The 13534-nt window shown below is 44.8% G+C and overlaps 1 protein-coding gene across 13 annotated transcripts in view; it reads left to right on the top strand.

The window, feature by feature from the left end:
- The window catches only part of ANO10 (anoctamin 10), a 288539-nt gene that overhangs the window by 162726 nt on the left and 112279 nt on the right, over positions 1–13534 (top strand). Inside the window, exon 12 of one of the 13 annotated variants that reach the window (XM_045436780.1) lies at positions 7784–8379. The exons of the other annotated variants lie outside the window; for them this stretch is intronic. Within the exon in view, the coding sequence (XP_045292736.1) occupies positions 7784–7894 (111 nt within the window). The 3' untranslated portion in view covers positions 7895–8379. Of the gene's footprint in view, positions 1–7783; positions 8380–13534 lie in introns of those variants that run through there. 13 annotated transcript variants of the gene reach the window in all.

Genomic DNA, 13534 nt, shown 5'->3' with positions numbered 1-13534 from the left:
ACAGAGCTGAGGTTAGGAACTTGACGAGGCTGGACCAAGGCCCAGGACTCGGAATGCTTCCGGTATTTCTGCCAGAGCCAGTTTATTGAACCCATTTGCTAGGAATGGCTTTTATAGTAGTAAGACTTTGTTCACCCATTTAAAACATTTTGGAATTTATAACACTTGACCCCTTCTACTCCGGATGTGACTCATTTTGTTACTGAGAAATTCGGGTTAATTCAGTTCCTCACACACCACCCTCCCCAATCCTGCTACAAACCTTTCACAGGATTTTTTGGCCCTTTTATTGGTTTCTTTGGCCACCGTTCTAGATCGACCTAAGGAAGTCAAATAGACTGGAAGCTTATCCAGCCCTTCGAAACCTTCATAGGTTACCCCATCCCAATCCAGAATGCATACACGGAGAAAGCTAAAATACTTGTTGTGATCATTTCTGGAATGGGTGTGTTTGTGCTTGTATGTGTGTGCATGTGCACACCTGTGCACACACACATCTTAGCTAATGCACCTTTTCAGGTCTGAAAGATAAATCCTGGCCTCAGGTTGATTACGTTCAAAGGTGGTTTTAGTATCAGTATCTGTAGAGTTAGAGTTTGGGATAAAAGCTGAATATATCGCAGCTCCACATCCCGTTTTCTCACTGAGAAACAGCGGGCATGTTTTCTCACTGTCACACCTCTGAAAGTGACTGCATGCAACGGTGGCTGCCATCGGCCAGCACGTGGCAAATTGAACGTCTCTCCTGGGAGCACGATTGGCAACCACAGCCCCTCCGGCTTTCAGCACAGCGGCTGTCGAGTCCCCTTTGAAAACTGGAAAATGAGCCCGGGGGGTGCAGAAAACCCGTCTTTGGCTCCTGCCGATGAGCTCAGGCAGAGAGCATCAGTGAAGCTTCGGGTGTAGGCCAGCTGCTCGGAAGGGCTGCTGGGTACGCGGGGGAGCGCCCCTCCAGCCCCTGCCACACCCCGACGCTGCTGGGCCGCACGAGGTGGCTCTGCCCCGGAGCCCGGAGCCCTGAGCGCCCTCGACTCCGAGAGGAGAGCGATTCCCAAGGGTCGGGCTCTGGATGTGGGCGGAGAAACGAGGAGCGGGCCAACGGCTATCCCGTGCTCTGTGTTCTTACGTGCCCCAGGAGAGTGATGATTTTAAAAGTCTTCCGAAAGGGGTTTTAAGAGCCCCTTCCAAAGGGACTTCTAGCTGCTGAGAACACACTGTGAAGGTTTGGGGTGAAGTGAGGTGGTCGCGGGAAGTGGGGTTTGCCTCCTGTTCTCATCTCTTCCTCCCCAGCACCCAATTTTTTTTGCACTGCTGCCGACGCCAGCCTGCGTGCTTTGCAAGTTCCCCCTTCCTCTGGTCAGTGGCTCTCCTGGCTGCCTCCTGGAATCCTACCTCCTCCGCCGCCACCGGGCCCCCCTTGGTAGATGCCTCCCCATCTAGAGCGTTTCTTTATATCCAGGCTCCTTCTTTGGAGGCATATAATCGAGCCACGCTTGAGTACGTGTTACTATGGAAATGTTTTGTGTTTGCTTCACGCCCGGATTCCGCACCGTAATGGACCGTAAGCTCGTTGTGACAGGGTCTGCGTCTCCTGTGTTCCTTCATTTTACCCAGAGTGGCAGCATCGCAATGTGCTCACTTGACAAATACTTGCTGACTTTAGCTGGGCCCCAAATTTAAATAGAAGTCAGAACTCTGAAAACATTGAATGAGAAAACCAGGGCAAGTGCTTCCCCTCCCCCGTCCCCAGTGGTTTCTCTCCGGGAGCTCTGGGACTCTGGTGACAGGGGCTGTGGGCCAGCCCCTGATTGTGCCTGGGCTGTGATTTTTCCCTCCTTCCTCCGCGTTCCCCACCCCCTTCCGTTACTCTGGTCCGGAAACTTACTCCAGCGCCCCAAGCGCCGCAGCCTGAGGACCCTTGCCCTGCAACGCGCCTGCTGGTGAGGGGACACGTAGATCTGCCCAGGAGCTTCCCAGAAAGTGGGAGGGACAGACAGCAACCCCATCGGCCGGCAGGGCCTTAGCCTGCTGCACACACACCCCTCGCAGCACAGAACGGGAGTCGGTACCTGATGCTCAGGGAGAGAGACATGAGCAGGGCGAGTGTCTGTTGCCTCAGTTCTTTGAAAGTAACTACCAGGTTGTCAGTGACCTGACTCACAGCCGAGAACTTCTTCTGGTGGGGACAACACGTGAGTCATTCCACATGAGAAGTACAGAGATTATGCAGCAAAATTGGAAATTAAGCATCAACATGAAGATCTGTACCACGAATGTCACGTTACGGTTCTCGGATTTCCTGTTTAGCTCAATTTGTGTCGCTTGTTTCCTTCTTTCTTTGAATATATCATAAAAGCGGTATGAGAAATATTATATTTGGGGTGAATTCTACGGTTCTGCCAATGAATTTGCCACAGGGAGTCGCTGCCCAAGTAAACAACAGGCTCACGAGGGTCCCTGGGAGGGCAGAGGGCTTGTGGCAGGTGGCAGGGTCACAGGGAGCCTGAGAAGTGGCCTCTCCCCTAGCCCTGGGCCTCCCCCTGCTGCGGGAACCGGAGCCCGGAGGAGAGGCCCTTCTCCTCTTCCGGGACTGGTTGCAGCAGCGACACGAGTGAGTCTCGTTTTGAGTGCTTGGTGTCCTATCTACATTTATATTTACATTAAGCATTTAATTCATTTGGAAAGGATTTTTGTTTTTGAGGCAAGAGTCCAACTTCGTATTTCCCACAGGAGTATCTGTTTATATTCATACCACTTACCTGAAATCTTTATCATACGTTTCGAGATTTTCTATGTCACTGACCTTGTGGTCTCTTTTTGAGCCAATCATGTCGTCCTAGAGCCGTTAAAACAAGTTTTAGTATTTGGTATGGCGAGTTTTTCCCTAAAGTTTTCCCTCCTCCGTTTTTCCCCCTAAAGATTTCTTGGCAGTTCTCATACATTTATGTTTCCATGTGAACTTTAAAATTATTTACTTCAGTTTTAACAAAATCCATTGGGTTCTGAATGAAATTGTATTAAACCTGTATATGAAGTTTGGGAAGATTAACACTTTGTGATAAGTTTGCTCATCTAAGGACACTGTATTTCGGGTCTCTGTGTACCACCGTCGTATCACACATCCTTCAGTACGAGTTCATGGATTTCTCCACGTACGCTCTGTACCTCTCTTGTTTTCCTTTGGTAGTCCATTGCTGTTATTGCTTTCGTGAGTAGTATTTTTCTAATCAGTTTCCATTTCTAACTAGTATAAAGAAAAACTTTTTGAAAAATACCGGTCTCCAAGAACTACTAAGCTCTCCCATTAGTTACAATTGTTAGTTGTTTCTTGGGTTTCTACTCATAGCTGTAATGCAAATCATGTTTTCTCTTCTCTGCCAATACTCACACCATTTATTTTGTGTCTCCTGCCATTGCATTAGCTAGGGCCAAAACAATGTTGACTAGTAGACGTCCTTTAGTTTTGATGTAAATGGTGATGACCTCACTGTTGCACCATTTAATAGGTTGTTGGTTGCAAATTTGTAGTAAACGGCTTTGGATCTTATTCTATTTTAGGTAGTTTGCTTTGCTTGCTTGTTTTAATTAGGAATGGCTATTGAATTTTATCAAGTGTTTTTTTAGCCTCTATGCCTTATTGGCAGGGTTTTTATTTGTTCACTTTTTAAAAATGTAAATGTAATAAATTATGCTGCTAGTTTCCTAATGGTGAGCCGTCTCAGCAGTCCTGAAATAAACCATGCTTGGTCATGTTGTTTTATTCTGTTAATTCACTGCTGGATTCTACTTGCTGGTGCTATATTTAGAATTTTCGCATCTATATTTATAAGTGAAATTGTCTGTAGTTTTCTTTATCAGGTTTTGGTATTCAGTATATCCTAGATTCTTAGAATGAACCGGGGGAACTTTCCATCCTTTTCCATGGTCTAGATCAGTTTTATTACATAGCAAGTATCCGTTCTCTGATGCTGTCTGCTGCCCAGTGTTGTTGTTGTTTTAATTTTTTTATGCGTATTTATTTTTGAGACAGAGAGAAACAGAACAGGAGTGGGAGAGGGGCAGAGAGTGAGGGAGACAGAATCCCAAGCAGGCTCCAGGCTCCAAGCTGTCAGCACAGAGCCCGACGCGGGCTTGAACCCACGGACCATGTGATCATGACCCGAGCCGAAGTCGGACACCTAACCGACTGAGCCACCCAGGCGCTCCAGCTGCCCAGTGTTAATGAAGGTGTAGGGTAACACCAAGCTTTTTATCTTTACCATTATGATTTAAAAATAGGATCCTACTGCTCTAAAATGTTTTTTCCCCTCTCTTCTGAACTGCCATATGTATATATATATATATATATATATTTTTTTTTTTTTTTGCTTGTTACTTGCTTGAAACGTGCAAACATAAAAAGTTTTAGGGTTTCAGTAATTTTTAGGCTGAAGGCTTATTGCAACAGGAAGGAACGAACGGTTGAAGGGAAGAACTATACACATAGCATCCGAGGCTTTTGTCGTTGCCTAGTTGAAGATCTGAAAAGGGGGAGGGCCCTAGATTTAGCAGGACAGAGACAGCAGGGCTAGTTGTGGGAGGCCTAAGTCCAGCCCCAGCTGCCTCACACCAGGTGACTAGAAGCAAGCCTTCCCTGAGCCACAGGCTGTTGTCGCCTCACCCAGGTGTCACGTTCCTAACTGCTGAATACGATTGCCATGAGGGTCGGGAAAAATAATATCCACGGACTTCAAGATCCTCAAAGCACTGTTGATGCAAAGGTACTTTTATAGGATTATTCTTTTCAGATGATTGTAATAGAAGACCTCATCAAAGAAAGGGCATTTTTATTTGTAAACGTTTAGGTAGTTGTTGATTTATTGTAAGACAGTGTCTTTGATCAGGACCACTACTGACCATGAGATAAAAAAACAGGTTTTAAATTTTGTTAAGTAATTTCACTTTTAAAGATATTACACTATGCCCCAGTGAGCCAGGCCAAGTAACACTTTAACTTCCTGGTGCCGTTTACAGTATTTATTTAGAAAGGAAACAAAACACGAGGTCATTTATTTTGTAGGTGTCCGTGCCCTTTCTGCCTTTCTTGTCCTCATAGAGAAAGGCCTTTTCTAAGCCCTTTATTTGGTTACCTGGAAATTAGAGACTTACTAATTTATGTTACTTATTTTTTATTTTTTTATAGCAAAATGCTCCTTTAGCGCGCACACACACACACACACACCAGAAGAGAAAAATAATTTTCTCTGGCAGGTGCTCACAGTACCAGCTGATGGAATCAAAACATGTTTTGAGTACCTGAAATGAAAGTTATTGAAGAGTTCATTTTATCAAACCGTAGAAGAATCCCCACGGTATTATGGTGAAAATGCACTGCATCCTCCTTTGTCCCCCTGTGTCTTCAGTGGTCACCCTAAAGAGTATATAATCCGCTCTCTTAGCGCATCGCGGGCCCCTGCTCAGCAGCGCACCAAGCTGCAAACAAAGTCCACATAATCCACGGGTCATGTGCTCTGGGAGACAGTACAGCCCTCCCCTCCCCTCATTCATGGACAGTCTTGACTGATGAATCTGTGGGGCAGGGGCAGGTGCTGGGGCCACTGATGTTAGTCATCTGTGTCTGGTGCGTGGCTGGGAGGCAGGCCGAGGGCTGAGTGGTGCCCCTGGGTGCATCAGCGAGAGCGGTTACACGGAGTCCAGTTACAGAAGTGTGGCTCCCCTGATGAAATCCCGTCTCACGACGCAAAAGAACCAAACATGCCGCCTAAAGGAGAAATTGCAAGATCCCCCAAAGTCTATAAAAATACACGGTTACTACACTCACTGAGGAAGAGGCCTGGGGTCTGGAAGCAGATCTTTCTCATTTTGGGTGGAGTCGCTTAGGAAGTCATTCTGTGCACAACACATGAGCAAAGAGGAAGAAGGGAGTGAGATATTTTTCTAAAGGAACCATCGTCTTGTTGGATTTCTGCTTTGGGGTGTTCGATGGTGATCACTCATCAGCGCCCAGAGCACAGGAAGCTGATAGCATATAATCATGTGTTCCAAGAGAAGATATAATTAAATAATTCTTGAACATGACCAAAAATTGAATCTCTTAAGAGACAGATTCAATAAGCAGTCTCTTTCGCTAACATCGATGTCTTGGTTATTGGATTGTCTGCCCATTAGCCATTTCTTCTGGAAACTAACCCCCCCTCGCCCCCATGCCTGACTGCAGCTGTGTCCCCGCCCTGTCCTGTTCCCTGCCCAGTGGTGAGCACATGAGCACTCAGCCTAAGCTCCACTGCACCTCTCTTCCTTGGAGGGTTTGGAATCGCCACCCAGGGTAGCCTGTCTGGCTGCCCTGCTGCACGGGGGACTTGTATACTCAGGAGCTGTTGTCCTTTGCCCTTTTTGCCACATGGTTTGGGAAGCAGAGAGACCCCCTCAGAAGGCAGAGAGTGGCCAGAAGTGGAACTCAGAAAAGAGCCATCTTCAGGGGCTGTGGAAGGTTAGCCCGTTGATCCGAGCGCGTCCTCCTGTGTCGTTCTGGAAGGCATGGTTACCCTGGGAGCAGTTCCTGGAGCAGAGGTGTTCAGCAAGAAGCTGGATTCCCCCGGGGAGAAGGTGACATAACTTAGACGATTGTGCGGGTGCTTCCGACCCTGAAATCCCATGGTTCCCTAAAGGCACAAGTTAGGTATCACTCCTAGTACTTACTGTAATTTAGAAGATAGATTTTATAAATCCTTCTGCTTATAGTTGACCAGGTATATTGTTTCCCCCTTTTTAATATTTATTCATTCTGAGAGAGAGAGAGAGAGAGAAAGAGAGAATCTCAAGTAGGCTCTGCCCTGCCAGTCCAGAGCCCATCATGGGACTTGAATTCACGAACTGTGAGACCATGACCTGATCTGAAAGCAAGAGTCAGACGCTTAACTGACTGAGCCACACAGGTGCCCCTCAGTTTCCTTTTTAAATCTTATGTTTTGAAAGTAATGCATAATCATAATTTTAAAGCCCAATATTCCTTTAAGACAGAGTAACAGGTCACTGCCCTTTTCTAGTTTCCTGGAATCAGTGACTCAATATTCGAGCCCTTTCTTCTGCTAGTCACCTCTACCTTTCTACATAATGTGTTTTTCAGTTTTATTGACTCCCTACTTTGTAACACGATTGTTTTTTTAAAAACTTTTATCTTTGTTCTTGAGAGAGAAACAGAGTATGAACAGGGGAGGAGCAGAGGGAGAGGGAGACACAGAATCCGAAGTAGGCTCCAGGCTCCGAGCTGCCAGCACAGAGCCCGACGCGGGGCTCGAACTCACGAACAGCGAGATCACGACCTGAGCCAAAGTCGGACGCTCAGCTGACTGAGACCCCGGCGCCCCGTCATATGAGAGTTTTTACACCCACCATACACTCTGTTCCTCCAACCTCCTAATGTAGTTGTACGTCACAACTTTTGGTTAAATTCTTTAATGAGTCCACAGATAAGCAGGTCGTGCGTTCCCTTAAATATAACAGAGTTGATAATTGCGTCACTTGTTATTCGCTTCGTTTTCCCTGTACCTGTTACTGGTTCTGGAATGTGCTGTGCTGAAGCACATCCGATGACCCGTCAGTGTTGTGCCTGGTTGTTTTCCATGCAGAGGTTGGGCCCAGAATGGGAGCTGTCCTAGGTCAGTTTGGGCAGGGTCGCTCTCGAAATACGTGACACGCTTCTCATCCTCGTTTCCAGCCTCTTGAGGATTTGCTCTGCTTTGTTCCCTATACCTTGTCTTAATCTGCTTCCTTGTTTTTGCAGATGCATGAGAGAGATTTTGGAATCTTGCATGAAAACATCTTCGTTCCCGTTTTTCCTCCACATGTAGAAGGCACTGTTTTCTTGCCTGCAGCTTTGCTGTTGAGAGGCTGACACCAGCCTGTCCCCCGTCTTTCAAACATGGCCTGTTCATTCTCTCCAGAAGTTTTCAGAGTCTTCTCTTTATCCCTGATACTTTGAAATTTTATAGTGATTCTTTTGTTGTTTGGTGGGGGTTTTTTTTTTTGTTTTTGTTCTTTCTGAACAGTTGAACGTGATACTCAAAATTCCTGTTCTTCACTTCTGTGAAATGTCTTGAATTATTTTTTTGGAAAACCATGGTTTCCACATCTCCTATCTTCTCTACCTCTGGGCCTCTGTTGCATTATCTGGACTTAGCGTTTGTTGTGTGTTCCCCCCTGCCCTGGCCCCCGCCACCCTGTCTCCTTTTGGTTGGTTGATTTGCTTTCTTTTTGTTTTTGTCAATTTGAGAAGACTCCCTCAACTCCTTTCTGATTCTGTCGAATATATTTCTATGGTATGTTCAGTGTCCAAGAGCTCTGTTCTGTTCTCTCTGTGTTCCCATCGCTCTTTAAAAATAGCATTCTGGGGGTGCCTGGGTGGCTCAGTCGGTTGGACGTCTGACTTTGGCTCAGGTCATGATCTCATGGTTTGTGGGTTCAAGCTCCACGTCGGGCTCTGTGCTGACAGCTCAGAGCCTGCAGCCTGCTTCTGATTCTGTCTCCAGCTCTCTCTGCCCCTCCCCCACTTGTGCTCTGTCTCTCAAAAATAAATAAACATTAAAAAAAAATAGTATCCTTTGCTTTGTCTCGTGAACGCTGTGTCACATCTCTGCCGTCGTCTTCCGTTCCCCGCCTTGTCTGTGTCTCCGCCTGAGCCCCCTCTCAGGCGATGACATTTGCCTAGTCCCAGCTCGTGTCTCTCTGGCTGGAAGGGGCCTGGCTCTGAAGGGCGGGGAGGTGGCCCCAGGAGCCCTGCCAGGCCTGGCGGCCGGCCTCCTGAGCTGCCCGCGGCCCTCCTCGGGGCACTGCGGGCTGGGAGGACGTGGGAGCAGAGAGGAGTTCATCTGTGTGTGCCAGAAGCCTCTCACACCTGAGTTGCATTTTGAGCTTACCCATTTGGTAATTAACTTTTGTCCTCCTCAGTCTATTCAATACCGATCACTTAGAAGTGCCTGCAGCTGTAAACTTGGCTTTTTTTTTTTTTTTCCTCTCTTTTTTTAAAGCTTTCTTCAAGGCAAACGTAGCAATCACATTTCACTAAAGGTTGTTCTCTGGTTCTTTTTTATCTTTAAGTCCTAGAATTTTGATGTTTTTTTGCTGCTTTATTGAAATTTGGATTGCCAGATTCTGTATTATTTCGTTAAAGTTTCAAATTTCTTTTTTCTTTTACCTACCTGAAGAAGAAAGTAGCAACAAAATTGAAATGCAAATAGGATCATGAGGCTAAGAAACTTATAGAGAACATCTAAAAGGGACAGTATGTTCTTATCCAGCCTCATAACATGAGATACTTCATACAGTTGGTCCCTAAATCTTGTGCTTAAGTTCTCCTCTCAGCCAAAGTAAAAAGGGAAAGGTAGCCCATGTCTTTTGTGATTAAAATAAAGAATCATAAACCAAGAGACAGACTCAACTACAGAGAACAAACCGATGGTTATTGAGGGGACAGGAGTGAGGGATGGGTGTAACAGGTGACGGGGATTGAGGAGGGCCCTGGCGATGCCCACCGGGTGTTGTGTGGACGTGTTGAACCACTGAATTCTACACCTGAAACTAATATTACACTGTATGTTAACTAGCTGCAATTTCAATAAAAACTTTTTTTTTTAATAAAAAGCATAAAAATTCTTCAGGGAAAATTAAACCCCAAGATGACCTTATCAGATAATTCCTTGATTAGGGAACCTTGATTGCTGAATGATCAATGTCCTCAAGATAGTTTTAGAAAATGTGCATAGTAGGCAATTCAGTATAGTTTCAACATAGTTCAATATCGTTTCAATATAGTTCAATATAGTTTCAACATAGTTCAATATCGTTTCAATATAGTTCAATATAGTTTCAACATAGTTCAATATCGTTTCAATATAGTTCAACATAGTTCAATATCGTTTCAATATAGTTTAATATCGTTTCAATATAGTTCAACATAGTTTCAACATAGTTCAATATCGTTTCAATATAGTTCAATATAGTTTCAACATAGTTCAATATAGTTTCAACATAGTTCAATATCGTTTCAATATAGTTCAATATAGTTTCAACATAGTTCAATATAGTTTCAATATAGTTCAACATAGTTCAATATCGTTTCAATATAGTTTAATATCGTTTCAATATAGTTCAACATAGTTTCAACATAGTTCAATATCGTTTCAATATAGTTCAATATAGTTTCAACATAGTTCAATATAGTTTCAATATAGTTCAACATAGTTCAATATCGTTTCAATATAGTTTAATATCGTTTCAATATAGTTCAACATAGTTTCAACATAGTTCAATATCGTTTCAATATAGTTCAATATAGTTTCAACATAGTTCAATATAGTTTCAACATAGTTCAATATCGTTTCAATATAGTTCAATATAGTTTCAACATAGTTCAATATAGTTTCAATATAGTTCAACATAGTTCAATATCGTTTCAATATAGTTTAATATCGTTTCAATATAGTTCAACATAGTTTCAACATAGTTCAATATCGTTTCAATATAGTTCAATATAGTTTCAACATAGTTCAGTATAGTTTCAATATAGTTCAATATAGTTCAATATTGTTTCAATATAGTTTAGTATCGTTTCAATATAGTTCAACATAGTTTCAACATAGTTCAATATAGTTTCAATATAGTTCAACATAGTTTCTGAAGTGCCTTAACGTAGTAGAGGCGTTTCCTCAGGGGGCTGTGAAAATACTACTGCGCACTTGGCTTTGCTTTTAGGCGCTCTCACCTTGACATAGAGATAGAAGTTGGAAGCCTCATAACTTGTTTGACTTCTCAAGCTTCTGCCAGGGGGTAGATCACCGTCATTTTATTTCTGAGTTACCTGCCACGAAGGCCTGGTGCCAGTGCCTCACGGGATTTAAAATGGGAACTGTCGTATCAAGGATGAACACGGCGCGGAGGTAGGAGTTAAGCTCTTACTGAATGAATTCCTTGTGCGGGAACACCTGCCTCCAGGTAGAAGGCCTGCCTCCGTTCTGGCAGGCGGGAGGCACCAGAGTGAGCAGAGCCACCGTCAGGTAGGAGCTGCGGCTGCTTCCTCCCCTGTCAGAGGGGGATACAGCTCCTGCCTGGGGGATGGCTGTGAATTCATACGCTTTCCGAGGCGGGCTCGGTGCACGCGAAGCGGTGTGTTAAAGCACAGCGTGCAAAGCAGGACTGCTTCCCAGGGACCGTCTGTGGTGAAAGGGCTTCGGAACGTTCCTTCCTTGCCCACCGCACATGCCTGTGCTGTGCAGCGCGGCCCGTCTGTCGTCCGCCACAGTCCAAGGCTCCTGTCCAGGCGCGGGCGATACTTGCTGTCGTGCTCAGAACCAGCAGCGGCATCTTTTGTGCCAAGACCGTGCCTTGTCCGAGCAGGAGGGCCGCGTCCCCTCGCCCTCCTGGGAGCCGTGTGCCTGATCACACCCTAGCTTCATCCGACAGCGAAGGGAGGTGTCAGGACGTTTGAGACGAGGGGTCATTTGTCATCAGGTCATTCCTTCCCCGTAATACAGTCCAGGGTCTGAGGAGGTATCCGGGGCTTGGATCCGTGTCGAGATTATTCCCTTTGATTCCTAAATGGCTTTTATGTGAATTTATGTTACTGATTTGACACTTAAAAAATAACCACCAACTATTCTGAACTGTTTTCTTAATACAAAACTGGAGGGTAATCGTGGGAGGATCACGTCTTCTTTCTTTTTCCATCCGGCAGGAAGTAGGTTTGCCATTTTTTATTTCTTCTTCCAAAATCCATGCCGTGGTCACCCATGAATTCAGATCTAGACCTTTTTCCTTTTCACAGTTAATTTTGAGTTCTCTCATTATTTTAATGTTTATTAGTGGTACAGTCTGCTCAGGCGAAATTCCACAAAGTGATCTCACTCAAGATTTCCTGGGAAGATGGTGAAGTTAGGGGAGAAACCAGCAAACATTACCAAGAAAAAGGAAAGTTAGGGGCAAATTACATCAGTATAGAAACAGGGTGCTCATGGGGAAGTGGGGCCTAGCGCGGCCGACAAGAATTGATGGGTTTTCACCTGATAGAACAGGGGAAGGAAGGAAGGAAGGAAGGAGGGATGGACCGACTTCAGGAAGACACCAAGAACCAACCCGTGACTTCCCTTTCTGAGGAAGTTGGTGCAGTGTCATGAGAATTAACTTGAACGACTTCTGGTCGACTGCTACAAACCCCGCTCAGTAGAGAGGCCAGGGCAGGCCTAGGAGAAGCCAGGATCCTCTTGTACCCAGGGTTCAGACACGTTCAGACACTGGGGACGAGGATGTGGCCACAGTAAGCCGGAGCTTAGGGACGACCCTCAGGCCTACTGACAATTATTTTTTGGAGCTTTCTTTTAGTATTTAGTTAGGTGTGATTAAGTACATGGTAACTGTAGGAGAAAAGTAAATAAGCTGAAGGAGAATCCATCACTCAAATCCAACGCCAGAGAACAACACATTGTAAAATAACAGTGAGTAAACAGCCTATCAAAACATACAAATCTGAAGTAAGCCAGGTAGAATAAATGTGAGATAATGGCCATGAACATTTCTGGAGAAAAGAGTGCAGTGGTAGTAATTTGCCCTATCATAGGATGTAAATCCACAGGAACTGGAAAACTGTGGTACTGGCACCAGAGCCAATAGATAAATGGAGGGGCGCCTGGGGGGCTCAGTCGGTTGAGCATCCGACTTGGGCTCAGGTCATGATCTCGCGGTCTGTGAGTTCGAGCCCCGCGTCGGGCTCTGTGCTGACCGCTCGGAGCCTGGAGCCTGCTTCGGATTCTGTGTCTCCCTCTCTCTGTCTCTCTCTGCCCCTCTCCCGCTCATGCTCTGTCGCTCTCTCTGTCAAAAATAAATAAACATTTAAAGAAATTAAAAAAAAAAAAACACCAAATACCTAAATGGAACAGAACAAAGTCCAGGAACTGTTACAAGTACAGACATACACAAATTTGGTATATGTTATGATAGGTATTTCCTGCCAGTAGAAGATGATGCATTGGTTATTGAACGGGACAATATTGGGACAACTGGCTACCCATTTAGAGGGAATGGGTAAAGGTCGAGCCCCTCTTTAAATTATACACTAGTTATACTAATAATACATTACTATCTAGTTTCAGTAAAGTTATAAACATAAAAATGAAAACCATAAAAATACTAGAAAGAATTATAGGTGAATGTTTAGCTAACCTTTGGGTGGGGAGACCCAATTTACTATATGAATGGCACCAAAGGAAGAAGCAACTGTAAGAGAAAAGATTCACAAGTTCCTTACGCTAACATAAAGTTCAGGACTGAAAGGAAGCTGCGTATCCAACATAGATAACGATTAAATGTTGGCCCCTTCTTCTGATGGTATCCCTTGCCACTATAAAAATAAAACTGTATACAAATCTTTATGATTGGAAAGATGGCCACAATAATAAACGAGAAGTGAAAGACTTGTAAATGTACGTATTTGCATGGATGCATTTCTGTAGGAAAAGGCCTGGATGCAATCCAAATTTAACAACAG

The sequence above is a fragment of the Leopardus geoffroyi genome, chromosome C2 (genome assembly GCF_018350155.1).
Source record: "Leopardus geoffroyi isolate Oge1 chromosome C2, O.geoffroyi_Oge1_pat1.0, whole genome shotgun sequence".
Lineage (NCBI taxonomy): Eukaryota > Metazoa > Chordata > Mammalia > Carnivora > Felidae > Leopardus > Leopardus geoffroyi.
This window is presented reverse-complemented; position numbering and strand designations above follow the sequence as displayed.